This window comes from Cygnus olor, chromosome 1 (assembly GCF_009769625.2).
Source record: "Cygnus olor isolate bCygOlo1 chromosome 1, bCygOlo1.pri.v2, whole genome shotgun sequence".
Classification (NCBI taxonomy): Eukaryota; Metazoa; Chordata; class Aves; order Anseriformes; family Anatidae; genus Cygnus; species Cygnus olor.
Window position 1 is genome coordinate 185,346,935 of NC_049169.1, and position 17,066 is coordinate 185,364,000.

At 40.2% G+C, this 17,066-nt stretch overlaps 1 protein-coding gene across 3 annotated transcripts in view; it reads left to right on the forward strand.

Moving 5' to 3' along the window:
• STARD13 (StAR related lipid transfer domain containing 13) overlaps positions 1-17,066 on the forward strand; it is a 296,363-nt gene that overhangs the window by 72,899 nt on the left and 206,398 nt on the right. For all 3 annotated transcript variants that reach the window (XM_040543764.1, XM_040543770.1, XM_040543777.1), the window contains exon 4: positions 4,460-4,594. In XM_040543764.1, the coding sequence (XP_040399698.1) occupies positions 4,460-4,594 (135 nt within the window). The remainder of the gene's footprint in view (positions 1-4,459; positions 4,595-17,066) is intronic.

A 17,066-nucleotide genomic window follows, 5' to 3' on the forward strand; every position in this document is an offset into this window, starting at 1 on the left:
GAAGCTCAGAATCATGCATCTCTCTTTGCAGTTTGCGTTTCCGTATTCTGCAGTGACAATGTTAGGAAGAGTGGCCAGGCCTGTCCATCATTTCTTTTTATTGTACATGTCAACAAGTCACAACCAGCTCTGTCCAACTGAATTCATTTCAACATTCACTTGTCTCGACTCGCCGGTCTGTTAGTGGACAGTGTTCTGTGTTCTTGTAGGAGACTGCTCAATGTCTTCTGTCAGAATGCAGTGGCAATGTAGTCTGCTTTTTAGCCTGAAAGAGAAATCGAAGCCATCAGAGTTCAAGCACTTCCCTTTGAGAGCCAGTCTGATTTTGCTAACTGGTGATCCAAACACCTGTGATTTTGGCTGTGCCTGTTCTCCTGAGGCAAAAGCCATGGTTTGGTTAGGCAAAGGTATCAGTACTCAAACCATTTCTGACAAGGGAATTGTCTGTCCTACTTTAAATGCCTAAGAATTAGTTGCCTCCAAATTGGTTGACCTCAACATATAGTCAAAGCAGAGTAATACGTCCTCCTAAATCTCTCCATAAATTTACTGTGAAGAAACTGATTTGGGAAGTCTCAGAATAACCGTCGCAGTGGGGAAGAAAAAGAACAAGCCAAGAGTTTTTGTACAAGTTATATGAGTAACTTATTTTTTATCAATTCATCCCATTTGGCATGGACCAAATATATAGCTTAATATAGTTTGTAATTTGTTCCACATATTTACTCGCAATGAAACTTGAATTGGAGGAAGGTCTATCTCACATATGTTTACTCGTAACTGTGTACATTTGGCTTCTACAAAATGATGAGCCACTCATGGGTTCTTCATATGTTTTTATCCTATTTACATTATATAAAGTGGGAATTGAAGCAAGAAATGATGACCGAAAAGATTTGGGGAGAAGTGCTCACAGATGCAAGGCCATCTTGTAGGTCTGAGGTTTCAAAAGTAGGTGACTACTGAATGAGTGGCAACATGTTTGCTGAAGCTGTTGCTCTGAAAATTGGTCTCTTGAGGGCATGGGCAATTTTAAACAGATGAAAGAGCATTTATTTTGTATGGCAGATGCTGTGTCTGAGGAATATATTCATAATTTAATCACTGGGTTGAGCCAGTTCATTTTTCTACTGAAGAATTTTTCATCTGCTCATGGCAGTAACTCTTAATACTTTATTATTCTTTAAGTTTTCCTATCATGAAGGTATCTGTCAATAATACTCTGTTGAGCAAATATTGCAGGAAGATGTCTAAATAATTGCTAGTTAATGAGAATAGATTTGGTGAATAGATGTTATAGGAGTTACAGAGTGACAGCAGGGGCGCCTAACAGTATTTTGGTGAATAAATTTAAGAAAATTTCTAAAACACATAATAACTTAGGAAAATGTTAAGAAGTTTAATTTCGCTTGGGCTGACTTTACATATGTGCAAAGTGCAAGTTACTGCTTAGGAAAGAGCATTGGGCAGTAGCACTGGCTGGATGACTCAGTATCTGATGCAGAAAAGAGATCAGAAAAAAATTCTGTCATCAAATTATTTTCTGAAACATTCTCTCACCAATGCTATAAATACGTGCTCTAAATACAAAAAGCTAGACTATTTGAATAGGCCAGCAGCAAAACTGCTAGCTGTGGAGAACTGCAACTAGTAGTACAGATCCTCTCAAACCTGTACCTTTCCTATAAGAAAAGTCTTTTTAGCAGTTTAAAAGAAGGTATTTTGTAAATGAAACAGCAGAGAGAGAACAGCCTCACAGTAAGCGATGTGTTTATTGCATCTACTTCATTTCTATTTGATGTCTAACACTCAGTTTCAGTACAGAAAAACAAAAACAAAAAACAGCAGAACAACCAGCAGATCCGAAATCTGAAGAATGAGAATCACAGTTTTTAGTTTGTCATATATCATTCACGGATAGTAACACAGAAATTGTTTGATTATAATTACCCAATCTAATATTAGAGAGATGACTTTCATTGAACAAAACTTTATCTTACACATTCTCTCAATTCTTTTTGCAATAATATATTGTCTACAAACATTTTCTGGCCACAGACTGATTCTCTCATCAGCTTTCCAAAGCCTCCTCGTTTTAAAGCTTGAAGAATATTCTGACAGGGAACTGGGCAGTTGCCGTTACAAATCAGCAGCAAATTTGTCCTCTTGTGACGGAGAGCAGCCAGCAAATGGGCTGACTTGGACTGTAAATGACAGCTTGGGGCTGTTCTGCAGTGTATCCATGAGCCTGGTTCCCTGATTGCTCCAAACACAGATCCTCATAGAATCGTAGAACAGCTTGGGATGGAAGAGACCTTAAAGATCATCTGGTTCCAACCCCTGCCATGGGCAGAGACACCTCCCACCAGACCAGGTTGCCCAGGGCCTTGTCCAACCAGGCCTTGATCACCTCCAGGGATGGGGCAGCCACAACTTCTCTGGGCAGCCTGTGCCAGTGCCTCACCACCCTCTGAGTGAAGAATTTCTTCCTAATGTCTAATCTAAATCTTCCCTCTTTTAGTTTAAAACCATTCCCCCTTGTCCTATCATTATCTGACTGAGCAAAAAGTCGCCATCATTTTTATAAGCCCCCTTTAGGTATAGAAAAGCTGCAGTGAGGTCTCCCCGAAGCCTTCTCTTCTCGTGGCTGAACATTCCCAGCTCTCTCAGCCTGTCCCCATAGGAGAGGTGCTGCAGCCCTCTGATCATCCTCATGGCTCTCCTGTGGACCCACTCTAACAGCTCCACATCCTTCTTGTGCTGGGGGCCCCAGACCTGGATGCAGTGCTCCAGGTGGGGCCTCACAAGGTGCAGAGCAGAAGGGGACAATCACATCCCTCCACCAACAGAGGCCACCCCTCTGTTGATGCAGCGCAGGACACAGTTGGCCTTCTGGGCTGCAAGCTCATGTTGAGCCAGCACTTCTGGCTCATGTCAAGCTTTTCATCCACCAGAACCTCCAAGTCCTTCTCTGCAGGGCTGCTCTCAATTTCTCCACCCACTCCACATTCATGTCTTGGATTACTGCAACCCAGGTGCAGCACCTTGCACTCGGACTTGTTGAACCTCATTAGGTTCACATAAGCCCACTTTTCTAGCTTGTCCAGGTCCCTTTGGATGGCATTCCTTCCTCTGTTGTATCAACTGCACCACTCAGCTTGGTGTCCACTGCAAACTAGCTGAGGGTGCAATCGGTCCCATTGTCTATGTCATTGATAAAGATATTAAACAGCACCAGTCCCAGGACAGGCCCCTGAGGGACACCGCTTGTTACCAGCCCCCGCCTGGACATAGCCCATTGACCACAAGTCTCTGCGTTGTAGCCTTCAGGCCAATTCCGTATCCACTGAATGGTACACCCATCAAATCCATCTCTCTCCAATTTAGAGATCAGGATGTCATGTGGGATCATGTCAAAGGCCTTACAGAATTCCAGGTAGATGACATCGGTCAGTCTTCCCTTGCCAACTGATGCAGTTACTCCACTGTAGAAGGCCACCAGATCGGTCAGGCGTGATTTGCCCTTGGTGAAGCAATGCTGGCTACCTTGGATAACCTCCTTGTTTTGCATGTGCCTTAACATTGCTTCCAGGAGGATCTGTTCTTAGATCTTGCCAGGCACAGAGGTGAGGCTCACTGGTCTGTAGTTCCCAGGGTCTTCCTTTCTACCCTTTTTAAAAATGGGAGTGATATTTCCCTTTTTCCAGTCACCAGGGACTTCACCTGACTGCCAGGACTTTTCAAACATGATGGAGAGGGGCTTGGCAACTCCATCAGCCACTTCCGTCAGGACCCTGGGATGCATGTCATCAGGCCCCATAGACATGTACCTGTTCCATTTCATCAGGTGGTCTTGAACCTGTTCTTTGCTTACACTGGGAGGGACTTTCCTCCCTCAGCCGTCACCTGCAGGTTCAGGAAAACAAGAGATGTGGGAAGCCTGACTGGCAGTGAAGACAGGCAAAGAAGTTGTTGGGTATCTCAGCCTTTTCAAGGCTGAATTGCAGCTTGGCTTGCTTCTTGCTCACACACCTTGTTGTTCTTTTGAAGCAAACCAGGATGCATAGGGGAACATTGTGCAATGCAGTGTGGCCAGGTACCTGTTGGACAAGGAAAAGTGGATTTGGAAAGTTCAGGGTCTGTAATTTCAAAATGAGAGTTTGCTAGGTATCCATTTAAGTTATTTAAGTCATTCAGTTCCTTGATATTCAGGAAGATGTACAACTATTTACAAATTATCCAGTTGTGTATACTAGCTAAGAAAACTGCTTTACACCAAAATTAAAAAATGTTGAAGCAGGTGTTTTTAGGAAAAAGATTGAGGCCAAATGTTTACTTTACGTCACAGGAAAAAAAAAAAGTTTTAAAAAGATAAAATTAGAGTGCTTTTTCTTGCAGTTCGCATTAAAAATATTTATGACCTGCCTTTATTTACAGGGTTTTTAAAATTCTCTTACAGTGCCCTGTTCCAGTGGAGAAGAGCTTTTATGGAGATCATCAAGGAAAGGGATCTTGGAAAAACAGAAGAGGAGACTACCAGGATCTAGATTGTTTACCTTACCCAGTCTCAACTGGTGCACGACCTAAAACTGATGTAAGTAGCTCCTTCACGTTTAGAACATTTTCTGACTCTGAGGTTGAGTACCTTGAAAATTTGTTATTTATTGTTAAAATCATCCATGTGTTTCTTCTAAGTAATTTGTTCTGCAAGTATTGCACTGCATGGAGGAATTCAGTATACAAAATGGGTACAGATAAAAGTTAAGTCAGTCTTCAGTGAGCCTCCAAGGCTGTTGGATTAATTTAATCTGGTTTTAGACAACTCTAATGAAGACTTCTACATCTGAACTAGTCACTTGGACTGCCTTTACAGTAAATGGAAAGAAACAGGCACTTCTAAAAAGTAGTTCGTCTCATCTGGAGTTTAAGTGTGGTAGATTCCAGGCATCAATGCTACCATTGGATCTTCATTGCTAATTTGAGAATAAGTGTCTTGTGATTTTTGTCTGGGTGTTGATATCCTCCCCCAGTCCGTGATGGATTCTACCCTGAATTCTCTGAGTGGAAGTGTTCAGCTCTGGTGATTTAGTTAAGCCTTATTTCTAATCAATAATAGTTGTTTTTTGTTGTGTTTTTTTTTTTAAATTATTATTTCTTTACAAGCTGATGCTGTAGTCTGCAGTCAAAGTCTGTTTAATAATTAGAGGTATTTCCCAAAATGTTTTGATTCACTTCCTCAATAGCTAAATGTTGTTTTACTTCTGCATGTAAAAGTAAGCTATTTTAGGATCAGTGTCATAGTTCCAAAATGCAAATATTTTTGTCTCTCAGTTGTGAATTACTTGGGTGCCAGCAGTGTCCATTAACATCACAGGACATAAAAATGGCTGCTTTTCATTGAATCCAACCTACTTCTATTCTAGTATCCTTTCTTTGACAGTGGTTAACACTGGACATTCAGGAAAGCAGTGTAAGATCAGAGTAAGCAGATAGCATGCCATCTCAGTTTCCTGTGAGGTGTTTGTTGTGTAGACATGTTGAAGCCAGACTGCATATTACAGTTTTGAAATTAATAGCCCCTGAGGGTGGATTTTTTTTTGCCATTAAGTTGTCTTTTATTCATTTTCTCTTTTGATATACAAAGCATCTTGTAGCCATGAGTTCCAAGTTTAACTGTGGAGTTTAGGGGGCAAAAAAAACCCACCTGTTTCTTGTTGTAAATTTGCTACTGGACTATTAACTTGGCTGCAATTCTTGTACTGTGAAAAACTGAATTATGGGAATCATGTAAGAAGTAGAGAATAATACCTAGGTCCATTTTTTTCCAGTGTGTCTGACTGTATTTATTGATAGTGAATTTTTATCTGTCTGTTTATCTTATGCTCATTCAGCTTCACAAGATTCTTTTGCAGCAAGTGGTGGCCAGTTTTTGTTTTATTAACATCTGTAATTTAATATTGTCGGAGAACTGTCCCTTTTTATTCCTCCATTTTCCAGATCGTTTATGTGTATATTGAACATATATTGTGAGACTGTCAGGTAATGTCTGTTAACTGTAGAAGAAAAGCAACCATTTGTTCCTGTTTTTTGTTTGTTTGTTTGTTTGTTGTTGTTTTTTTTCCTCTGCCTTTTAGTTAGCAGTGAAAGAAGCTTTGATTTCTTGGCATCTTTTTTGGTATTCCTCCTTAGCAGCGTGGTAGGAATCTGATAGATAACTTCATCAGAAGATTTCTGAAATGGAAGCATATTGTGTCTGCATGATCACTCAAAGAACTTTTCTAGATTACTGAGATGACCTCCAAAAGCCATACTCACAGTTCCTTGTTAGCCTCTGTTACTAGGTGTGTGTTTATTCTGCTCTTAAACATATTTTCTGGTACTTTTTAGTCCTACTTTCATCTCTTCCACAAACAGCTTCAGAGGCATTTTCAAATATTGGCATGCATATGCCACCCTCCATTCCTCTGATCTCAAAGTCAATAGCATTTAACAGTAATTATACATCAAATTAATAGCTCAGCAGTTCTCTTTCTCTTGATGAGGTGTTTATTTCAAGTTATCTACTCACTTTCAACAAAAGCAAAATTTCTTATGATGGTTTTAAAGATGCCTTTAATATATTGTTCACTTACCCAAAAATGATAGGCACGCACCATACAAATTCTGTATTTTATGAAATGAGCCTACTCCTGTTCAATGAAGTGAAAATTCAAAGGTGTGCTCCACTTGCTTATTAATTGAAAACATTATTGTCTTCCCACTAGCCATTTCCTTTCCTTAGAAAATGGATTTGCTGTTTTCCATTTCTGCAAAAGCACAAACATCTGTTCTAGTTTGTTCTTTGTTCTAGCTGGAATAGATAGTAAAAAATTAGTAAAAAGAAAGATACTTGTCAGCTTTATTGTTTTTTACCTAGGTCAAATGTTCAGGCACGTACAAGTATCGTTGCTTAACTGCCTTCCCATTAATACTGTGTAAATATTTTTGAAGTGGTATTACAGTAATGCTGTTTTTTGGCTGGAAGTGTGTGGAAGAGAAGGCAGAAACATATATATATATATATATTTCTTTTCTAAAGTCTACATTTCACTTTTTGTTGAAATTCAGGAAGTATTAATGCAATAAATAGCAGTGAATAGCAGTTCCACAAATCTTTATAAGTACAGTCCATGTAGTGCTATAGTAACAGCAGTGTAATGCAGAAAGTACCACAGTTGCTTAGAGTGCCATCAAGTCTAGAGACCTACTGGAGGCACACCATTTCTTTAGAAATTAGTGGTCTATTTTTAGAATTGGCCAGTGCTTTAAATTAGAGATAAACATTGAAACTTGCTGTTTGCAGATTTCGTTCAGGATAATTTTTCTTCTTTCAAAGTGCTGCTTTTGTGTACGTAGTATATTTCAAGCAAATACTAATATATCATGTCTAGATCCAGACATTCTTCCTGCATGTTTCTGTCATGTCTCTCTAATAAATGAACTTTCACCATGTTTTCCTTGAGATACAGACTTTTCCGTATTTACCAAAAAGGGCACGCCAAGATTACATTTATTACAATAAAAATGGACAAAAGGCCTGTTTCCTTGTGTATCACACCACGATTGCATCCATTTAACTCCTGTGATCCAAGTGGTGTAACACATAACTTGGGAGTAACATAGATTAAATCAGACCAGTTGTATTTTGGTAAGCTGTTTTTCTTCTCTTCTAGTTTTTTTTACGAGTCTGGAGCTCAGAAAGAGCTTATCTGTCTCATCTCCCCAGGAGCTCTTATATCCAGGCATTTAGAAAACCAAATACTCTACAATTTGTTGTGATTAGCAAATGTAGCTGAGGAGGCCAGTGTTAGAATTAGCAGGAATGCAGTAATTTAGGAATAATACGCACTGAATTATGCTGGACACAGTTCAATTCTCAATACAAGGCATTGATGTTAGCTGCACACTTTCATGGATTCCAACCATGCTGACAGCTTAAAAGACACAATGAAGATTTCTTTGGCAAACTTATGTCACAGTAGGTATTCTGTTTATATGCCATTAAACGATGACTCAAACTTGTTACATTTTGATAGAATAATGGTGAAAATCTTTTTTCTTAAGGACACCGTTTTAGGGCAGTGATGTGTCATGTCCCGTCTTCCTTCTTTCCTTCCCCTGCAAAAAAAAGAAGTTGCTTCACTGTGAGAAACATTATTTGTGAGATACGTACCTAAGGTGGTAGGGAATTTAGGTGTCTGAGAGATGAACAGCAAATTTCATCTGACAAATGCTGACATTTATAAGTCCATGTCTACATTGTATAGACTCCATTAACGGAGAGAAATAGCACTTCTACAGCAAAATTGTCTTAGCCTGAAGTAGTCATTAAATGTAGGTCACCCGGTTGCAGTGCTTTGTGCCCTGAAAGTGCTGATATTAGTCATTTGATTATTCGTTGAGTATTCAAAGAGCCTGCTGTGTCTGGCAGAGGCCTAGGTGCTTAGCGCTGGGTGAACTAAATCCCACCTGTGGTGTGCAAGTTGTGATCCGGTGTTTGATGGGAAGTGCCTGCCTCTCCATGCACTGGGCAGAGGAAATTTCAAAACCCTGGTGTGTAACTTACCAGTCTGATACCAGGTGATGTGAAAATCCCATCAGCAAACACCCTCTTGCTTTTTTAGATAACACAATACCCTGTGTGCTCTGTGAATCATTAAGAAAATAAAACTTTCTATATCGGTAACAACTAGGTGGGCTTTTTTCTTTATCAGTGCTAAGTGCTACGTTTATGTCTTCCTTTTAAGTACAGTTGATGAGCACAGTTTCAATTTCTCATGCTTTAGTTCCACAAATAGCTTGAGTACCTTAAACTGAGAGGGCTGAAAATGAACCATTTTATAGCTTTTTGCCCTTTTTTTAGGGGGGATTCTCGGTCTGGTTCACTGCTCAGCCACATAAATGTGTGTGCAAGAGAGGGGAAGGGTGGCTGGAGGTGAGACGCAGTGAGTTGCTTCTTTCAGCATCAGTGCCAGGTTATGATAGCTTGAACTGTTTGTGGAATTATACTTTAACTGTGATAAGCCACTTGATTCAGAAAATGGGATGCAAAACAGTGTCTTGTAACCCACGTGACTGAAAAGTGTTTGTGATTCTTTTAAGAAGATAAGCTTTTATTTTTTTTGCTGAGAAATGCTAGTTGATGATATAAACAGTGTTTCAGCATTTAGGTCAGAGGTTCCAGAGATTTCTGATATCTTTTGACATTGTTTAGAAATATAAAACTAATAATACTGTAATCTATGACTGTAGTAGTCATTATCTCTCTGTAGGCAATATGATGCCTGCCTGACCCTTTGACATTGTCCGAGACCAGAAAAATTCAAAAGTAAAAACAACCAAAGGAAAATCAAAATCCTTTCGCATCCACTACTTGTTCAATATTGGTGCCCCTGGACCAGCAGGGATCAAAGATTATTCCATTAGTGACTGTGTGTGACAAGCTTTTTATGAGGCAGCTGCCATGTCCAATGCAGAAGTGAAGTTACAGCGCGACAACTCATATCAGCTTGTATTTCTGCTAAACACTCCTTTGGAATTTTAGAATCTTAGCATATTTACAAACCTTATGCTGATTTTCCATTTCTCTGTGAAACATGTAAGCAGAGTCTTCATTTTACGTCTGAGATGAGGAGATAAGTGTGTAACCTGGCTCTAAAAGAAGTTTCACGCTCAATCACCGCTGGACATGGTCATAAATATGGTTCGTGGTACAATTTCCAGCAGCAGTTATGCCGATTATCTAGTAGGGTACGTTTCCCTGGGTGATCAGGCTTTACTGAGGTCAGGCTTTACTTTTCAGGTCATGCTTTACTCTGATCTTCCATCCATTGAAAAAGTTGATAGTAAAACCCTGAGTAGATCTCTGCAACCTCCGGGGACTCTTGAAGTTTTCTTACCCCAGAGAACATTGCCCATTCTGTTGTCACTCTTGTTGGGCCATTTTGTGTGACCTACAAAGTGCAAGAAGATGAAATAAGCCTGGACTGAAGTGGGGAGACAGGGTTTGGTGTTTCATGTTCTCAAAGAAATGGTGTGTTTGAAGACACAATTATTTGATTTTGTTGGAGCTGAAAATTGCTGTCTATACTTCAGTTAAGTGTCCTTGTACAAGTAGCATAGCTCATGTAGATAAGAGATGCAAAATTCCTCATAGAAATCAGATCCTCACAAACTTTCTGAAAGTCGTTCTGGTTGGTTGCAGCAAGGTCCAGAGCAGAATCTGTAAGCAATCCCAGGCCTGTGCTTTTACTACCAGGCCATCCTTCCTGATAAAGAACATTTGATCTAGTTGTTCCCATTTTGGCAAAAACAGATCTCAAACTGTGTCTTTTATGTACCCTTACTACTGGTATTAATCACATCAGCAAATGAGCTAGCCGGTAGAGAAGCAGATAGCCTGAAGCATCACCTTTGCAGAATTTTTCTTCTTGCTTTTGGTACATAATACGACCTGTATCCCCTGTATATAATATGACAGAGGCAAGGTGAAATAGTCGGGTAAACAGACCTGCTTGGCTTCCAGCTGTACCCTGTTAGGGTGGACTTCCTCACGTCTGAACAGGATGGCTGTGTTTCCTTTCTTCCCGTGCTCTGCCCACACAGTGGGGAAATGGCAGCTATTGACCAGGAGCATGTTAGACCTGTAGACATTTCTGAGATCTAGTGCTCCTGAAATTGCTCCTTCCCTGCTTTAAGATGAACTAGTTTCTTGGTAGTAGAGGAATTAATTATCCTGGCAAAAGCTTGTACTAGCTCCAGGAAAAAAACAAGGAGACTAATAGGGAATGAAAGGTAAACAGCTTCCATCCTTCCCTCGTTTCCATTCTGATATTAATAAATAACACCCCAGGCTTTCTCATCCTCTCTGATTCCAGTGCACCTGACAGCACTCTGGCCAAAGTGTGCTCCCAGCAAGGGGCATTTGCAAAGGTAAGAGCAGAGCATAGCCCCATCTCTTTTCCCTTTTGGCTTTATTCCCCCCTCCCATCGGTCATCAGCCTTCTGTCAGCTCCTGCCCACAGAGCTATCCGTGAACCAGACAACACCGCGTTTGCACATTATGCTGAAGTCAGGATGCCACGGCGAGTGTTTCAGGACAGGGAAAGCACTGCATAAATTTTAGCTTTGCTTAATGTGAGTATTTTATAAGGGAATGGATAAACTTTTTAAAAATTCTGCAAGGAAAACTAGCAGATTGAAATCACATCTAACGTATCTTCTAGACAGTCCCAGATTCTGTGCCCAAATTCTCAGTCTACCCATCTCTGCAGAGCTGGGAAACCTCAATATGAACAGGATTGGGCTTTGTGAATCCAGAAGGTGTAAGCATACCAAACAAGCAAGCACTGCATCCATCTCACTGGACAGACAGAGCGTTTGAGCAGCATTTGCAGGACTGATGCCAAAGACCATTTGTCTGTAGGGTCAGTTCTGAAGGTGGCAGAACCAGGCCCTGAACGAGAGGAGGTATGTGAATAGTGTAAATGGCTGTGCTTGCAGGACTAGCTATTGTTTCATTGCGCATTTTCATTGTTTTCTACACCTAAAATTGCCATAATGAAAGAGGTCGCAGGGCCAGTTTGTAGGGCACTGCCTTCACGTTTTAGAAATGGTGTCTTGAGCTGCAAGTTCCCTTTAATAAAGCTTGTAAATTTTAAAATGGATCTTGGCATCGTAGTATTTGTGTATAATGGTAATAAATGCTGTCATTATTCTTATTAAGTGTCTTGTGAAGGAGGACGGGATTGTTACCTGTAAATTTTATTGCAGCTTCTTGGAATTCTGCTTCTGCATTCATCTGATTACAGCTAAAAGAGGGTTGTTTTGTGTGGAGTCTGCTCTTTCTTTTGTGTCCGAGCAGGCCTCTTTTCACTGCTACAAGAACAGATGAAAGAAACAGAAGTCTTCCCAAACACACACAGCCCAAAAAGTTTTTCCAAATGCACACAAATCAGGTCATGTTCTTCATTCTGATTTACCCACCTACCTTTCAATTTTTGCTTGAAGTCTTTTAGCGAGCAGACTCCAACATCTTGCACCGCAGCTGTTTTGCATACAGATGGTTGCATAGCAAAGGAGTGGGTTTAGTTCTTGGTGGTGGTAACCCTGACCTCCAAAGGGACTGAAAAGACCGTGTCGTCTTGATTGATGAGACTCTTGAAATGTTAGTGTCAGTTCCAAGTAAATGAAATCTCTTAGATCATTGTGATTCATTTAGGACTAAATCGTGGCATGTTGCAGAACTGACTGGGAAGTATTTATCAACTAGTTTGTTTGGTGAATTTCGTAACATTCCTTACAATACTTAAAATACACTGTTCCTTCGTTATTTGCTCAATTCCATTTTTTTCCTGACAAAAATGTTGAAGACAGCTCAAGATGATAATCACAGTGTAGCTGTACAATAATATTAATAATACTAATAATACTTTGAACTGTTATAATGGTATCCATTTTACACAGTTTTTTTTTTTTTTTTTACATCAGATTATTTATTTTCATTTAGTTTTCATAAGGATTATTTGGAGACAAGGAATGTGCTTTGTGTATTTTTTTTTAGAAGATCATTGCATTATCTGCGTGAAAAATGAAAGAGCTTTTTTCCTTATTCATAACACAGCTTTGGGAAATAATAATTTCATGATAATTACTCTTAGATGGATATTGACAAAGTAATTTATAGGCATTTTTTTACATACAATGTAAAGTAAAATGGAAGTTTATAGCTCATTTTGGATTAAGGTTCATTTGATACAGTTCCAAAAGTGTATGGTGTCCTGCTAGGTATTGGGAGGAGACTAAAACTGCTTATTTTATTGCTCTGCATTACATGGCTATTTATATATTTCAAACTGATATGTTTTAAGAAAAACTTTGAAAGCCTGAGTGATGGAAGGAGCAGTTGTGAAGTCGCGGTGACCCACCTCTGCAAGGGTCACCAGCAGTTCCCCCGGGACTACAGGGGCAGCTGAGCGACTGGACATGGTGGTGAGTTGGCCAAAAATTCGCCCCGTGAGCAGCCGCTGCCAGTGCAAGGTGTGGAGAGGGCATTGCCTCAGCCAGCCCAGCCCAGCCCCTGCCTGGTAGTCCCTGTCCCAGGCTCGCTCGGTGAGATTTGCCATCTATGTTCGTGCAGCCTTAGTGATGAAACAAGACCTCCATGTGTGTCATGGATTCATTACTACAGACATCACAAATGAAGCCTACTTGACATACTTGGCTTTTTTAGATGTGGTTATCATATGCAAATTGAAAAAATATTCTAGAATGATGTTGTTACGTTAATTTTCAGATCTTCTAGCTGAATTCTTTGGGAAAACCAAGTGCAAGGTACTAGTACTCTTCAGTGCTACTTTTTGTGCTTTATTTCTGATAACACCGATTGTTCACAGGAACACAAACCCATTTCATAATAGCGCCATCTTATTAATCATAGCACTAAAATTGCTGAGTTATATTTCAGCATTAGTACACAGCTTCATAAACGCATTGCTTTTCATACTTAAATGCCCTGACTGTCTGTCAGTAGATGTGGGATGCAAGCTGTCAAAATAAGAATCTCTATAAATGCGTAAAAAAGAAGCAATCAGGAACCACATGAGTAAATTGTACTATACATATGCAAATACAAAGAGAGATAACATTGCTTCCCTACAGTTAACTTCATTGTCAATGAAGTGCAAAAAGGAAACATTTTATCTCTTTTCCTCCCTTCTCATGTTTTATGCCAGCAGCTGGACTTGTGCTTTTAGGTGCAACACATTGTCTATTTAATTGTACAGCTTTCTAGCATGTTTTGCAGCAGCCACAGACAAGAACAGGCTATGAGGTACGCCGGCTCCCATGGGTGAGATTGGCAGGCGTGTGGTGGATTGGACCCTAACAGACTGTCTGCTCTATTTTTTGTTTGTGGGATTTGTTGAGCACACACAGTTTTCTTCGGGGACGTGTGTACAGCCATACCTTATCTGTCTACATGCTTGTCAGTTTTTTGCTTATTCTTTTTTGGCCCTGTAGTATATTTGTTGTAACACCATGAAAAAAAAAAGAGTGAAATGTTCTATGTATATAGTTTAATCATGGTTGTTTCTCTTTCAGTGTGGCTATTACTCATTTTCACCATCTTGGCCTCTGTTTTGGGACTTTTGTCATTCTTATTCAGGCAGGGTTCTCTCAGCTACTTAGCATGTTGATCGGACGGTGCACACAACTGAGCTGGATCCTTTGACTTTTACAATAATAGTTGTTCACAGCAAGAGGAAAGAGGAGAGATTCTAAAATTACCAGCAATGTATAGTTAAAAACGTGTCCTGCCGGGACTGCAGCAGCGCTTGTGTGGTGCTTTGGAGCTTGGGTAGAGTCAGACCTCTAGTCCCACTTATGCAGTGGTGCAAAGGTCTCTCATAATACAAGCCTCCAGGCTCTTTGTAGTCTTGAGAGCTCGTAGACTGCTCTCCCCCATTTCCCACGCTAGGGAAGAAGGGACTTCCATCTGTAACAGACCAGGGACAGAGGCCGGCACAATGCATAAGGAAAGCATTTTTAATGCAAATGAATACAGCAAATCATGCATCCCGTCTCTCTAGCAGAGATAATCCCTCTCAAGGTACAACTTTCTCTTGTGCTTCTTTTGGGAGGAGGCGTCTTTGCTTAACTGCCACCCTGTTGTTCTGGGATGTACGGTACCACACAGTACTGAAATGGGATTATGCAGTCCTTTGTGTAAGTGATGTGTGCTAAAGCTAGTACAGGCAGGAAGGCTTAGGATTCTGCTTGACTTTGAGCAGTTTTATGCAGCAGCTCTGTGTTTTTTTGTGTTTTTGTTTTTTTTATTCTCACGTGTACCCAATCATTTCCTAGGACTCTTCTTACAGGTTTCTGTAACTCCTCCTTCTTGTAAAAAAATAAAAAAAATATATATAAATAACTAAATAAATAAAAAGTAAGAAGAAAAAAATGCATATGCATGTCTCTCTATACCTGTTTTTTTAACAGTAATTCTCTGTACACAGGTAGTTTGCTGTATGGATGTAGCAGCCTGGGCATTGCTGGCACAGTGAACTGCATTTGAACAGCTTCTCCAGAAGCCTCTGCAGTGCTTCAGCAATTAGAGAGGAGTCAGTGCTTCACAGGACTCTCTCTTATTCAGAGTAGATCCTACCAAGAAGAGGGTGCAGTTCTCTTCTACCCTCGCATGTTTCTTATGAGAATCAGGGAGTATGGAGCAGAAGTATTTGCCCAAGTCTTGTGTTGTCTCAGAGTCATGAAGCACATCCACCACCAGATGAGGGGCAGGGCTTCAAGGGCCCATGCTGTAAATACAGTGTGAGAGCTCAGCTCCTCAGCAGCCTTTAGCACTGCTCTCCTGGAGCTCTGGTCTCAGCAGAGAGGTTGCCCCTTCCTCTCCCTGGAGTCTGGAGGCTTACCTACAGAAGAGAGAAATAGCATAAATGCACTGCTCCCAGAGGGGGAACATAGTAAATCCAAGCCTGGAACACATGAATCTGCGAAAATACAGCAAGTTGAGGGTTGATGGTTGTTTTTTGTTTTGTTTTGTTTTTCAGAATGACTTTTGTGAAGGAGAAAAATAAGCAAAGCAGAAAGCTATTTCCAACAAGAATGAGAAAGTATGTTGATACTATCCAGTGTTTGAATTTTCCCATTCATTTTTACAGAAGCCAGTTTTTCCTGTTCTTGGCAGGAGAAGGTTCAGATGTGCAAGTCTTGTTGCTGTAATTGCCTGGTGTACTCATGGGGAAACAGACAAAAACTTCGGAGGCGAAGATCTCTCCTATAATTTCATGATGTATGGAAGGAAATACAACTTCAGAAAAATTATTTGCAGAAGGTTTCTATCTAGTTACAATTCAGCTGGCATTTTGGTAAATTCCCAGAACTAAACACAGAGTGATAAAGTAGTGATTTAGAGATGAACTGCTAGTTGTTAGATGAGGCCTTCTGATAATCCACATTATTTGAAGCAGTCACATGTCAAAATTATGACCTTCTTTAAATTGGTATTACATGGCTTAAATATTACAATGACTAATCACCTGGTATAAAACCAAAGTGCTCAGAAAATAAAAATGTCTGAAGCTTCTGTATTGCAAAATGTCCTCATGCAAATTTTCAGACAAGCCATTAAAGTAGAGCTTGACAGTGTTGTGCATTAGCCAGCACACTGCAAACTGAACTGAAGATTTCCAGAGGTACTTGCATGTCTTACAACCTGAGATAGCAAACTGGACGTTGCAACTAGGACTGTGAATCTGGACAACAGTAAAGTTAGCACAGCTGTGTTGAGGCACTGGAGTATCCTGTGGTCTGAGATACCTCAGAGAGACTTCTAGGCTATTTTCCCATATAGGAAGTCAGAATCACCTATACCTATGTCATCCCGACAAAAGTTTGTCTAAATACTTTTTTTAAAAACCCTGTTGACAAACTACAGAGTCTGTTCAGATTATGTTTCAGTGCTGCAGTTATCATTAGAAAGTTTTCCTACGGTTCTTGCTGTAAAATGTCTTTTTGTATTCATCATTAATATGCAAAATTGTTCTAATTCTTTCTCTTCTGCCTTCCTTCTTCATGTCAGTGTTGTTCATCTAGCTTTTTATTGTAAGTCCTGTTTTCCAGACTCCTTGTTGCATCCTGACTTGCACACTAAATTTTAGTTTGAGCATGCCCAGAGGTAGTTACATATCTCATACCTTTGTCTAAAAACATGAGTTTTATCATTTGAGGCCAGAGCAGAATCTGGGCTCTTTGTAACGTACATTGGCTAGCGAGTTACGCAGGCACTGAAGTGGCTAGTAGTATACTGGCTCCATAAGCCAGCAATCACCTGTACTAAGAAAAGAAGAGGAAAAGATTTGGAACTCAGAGAAAAATTGTAGAGTGATGATGATGTTCCATCTCAGAATAACTGAAAGGGACTTGACGTGTAAGTAGACATGCAAAATTGACAGTTTGATGTCCACGCTGAGGAAAGATTATGGTGCTCTGAGGGTACAGCAGTCCAAGAA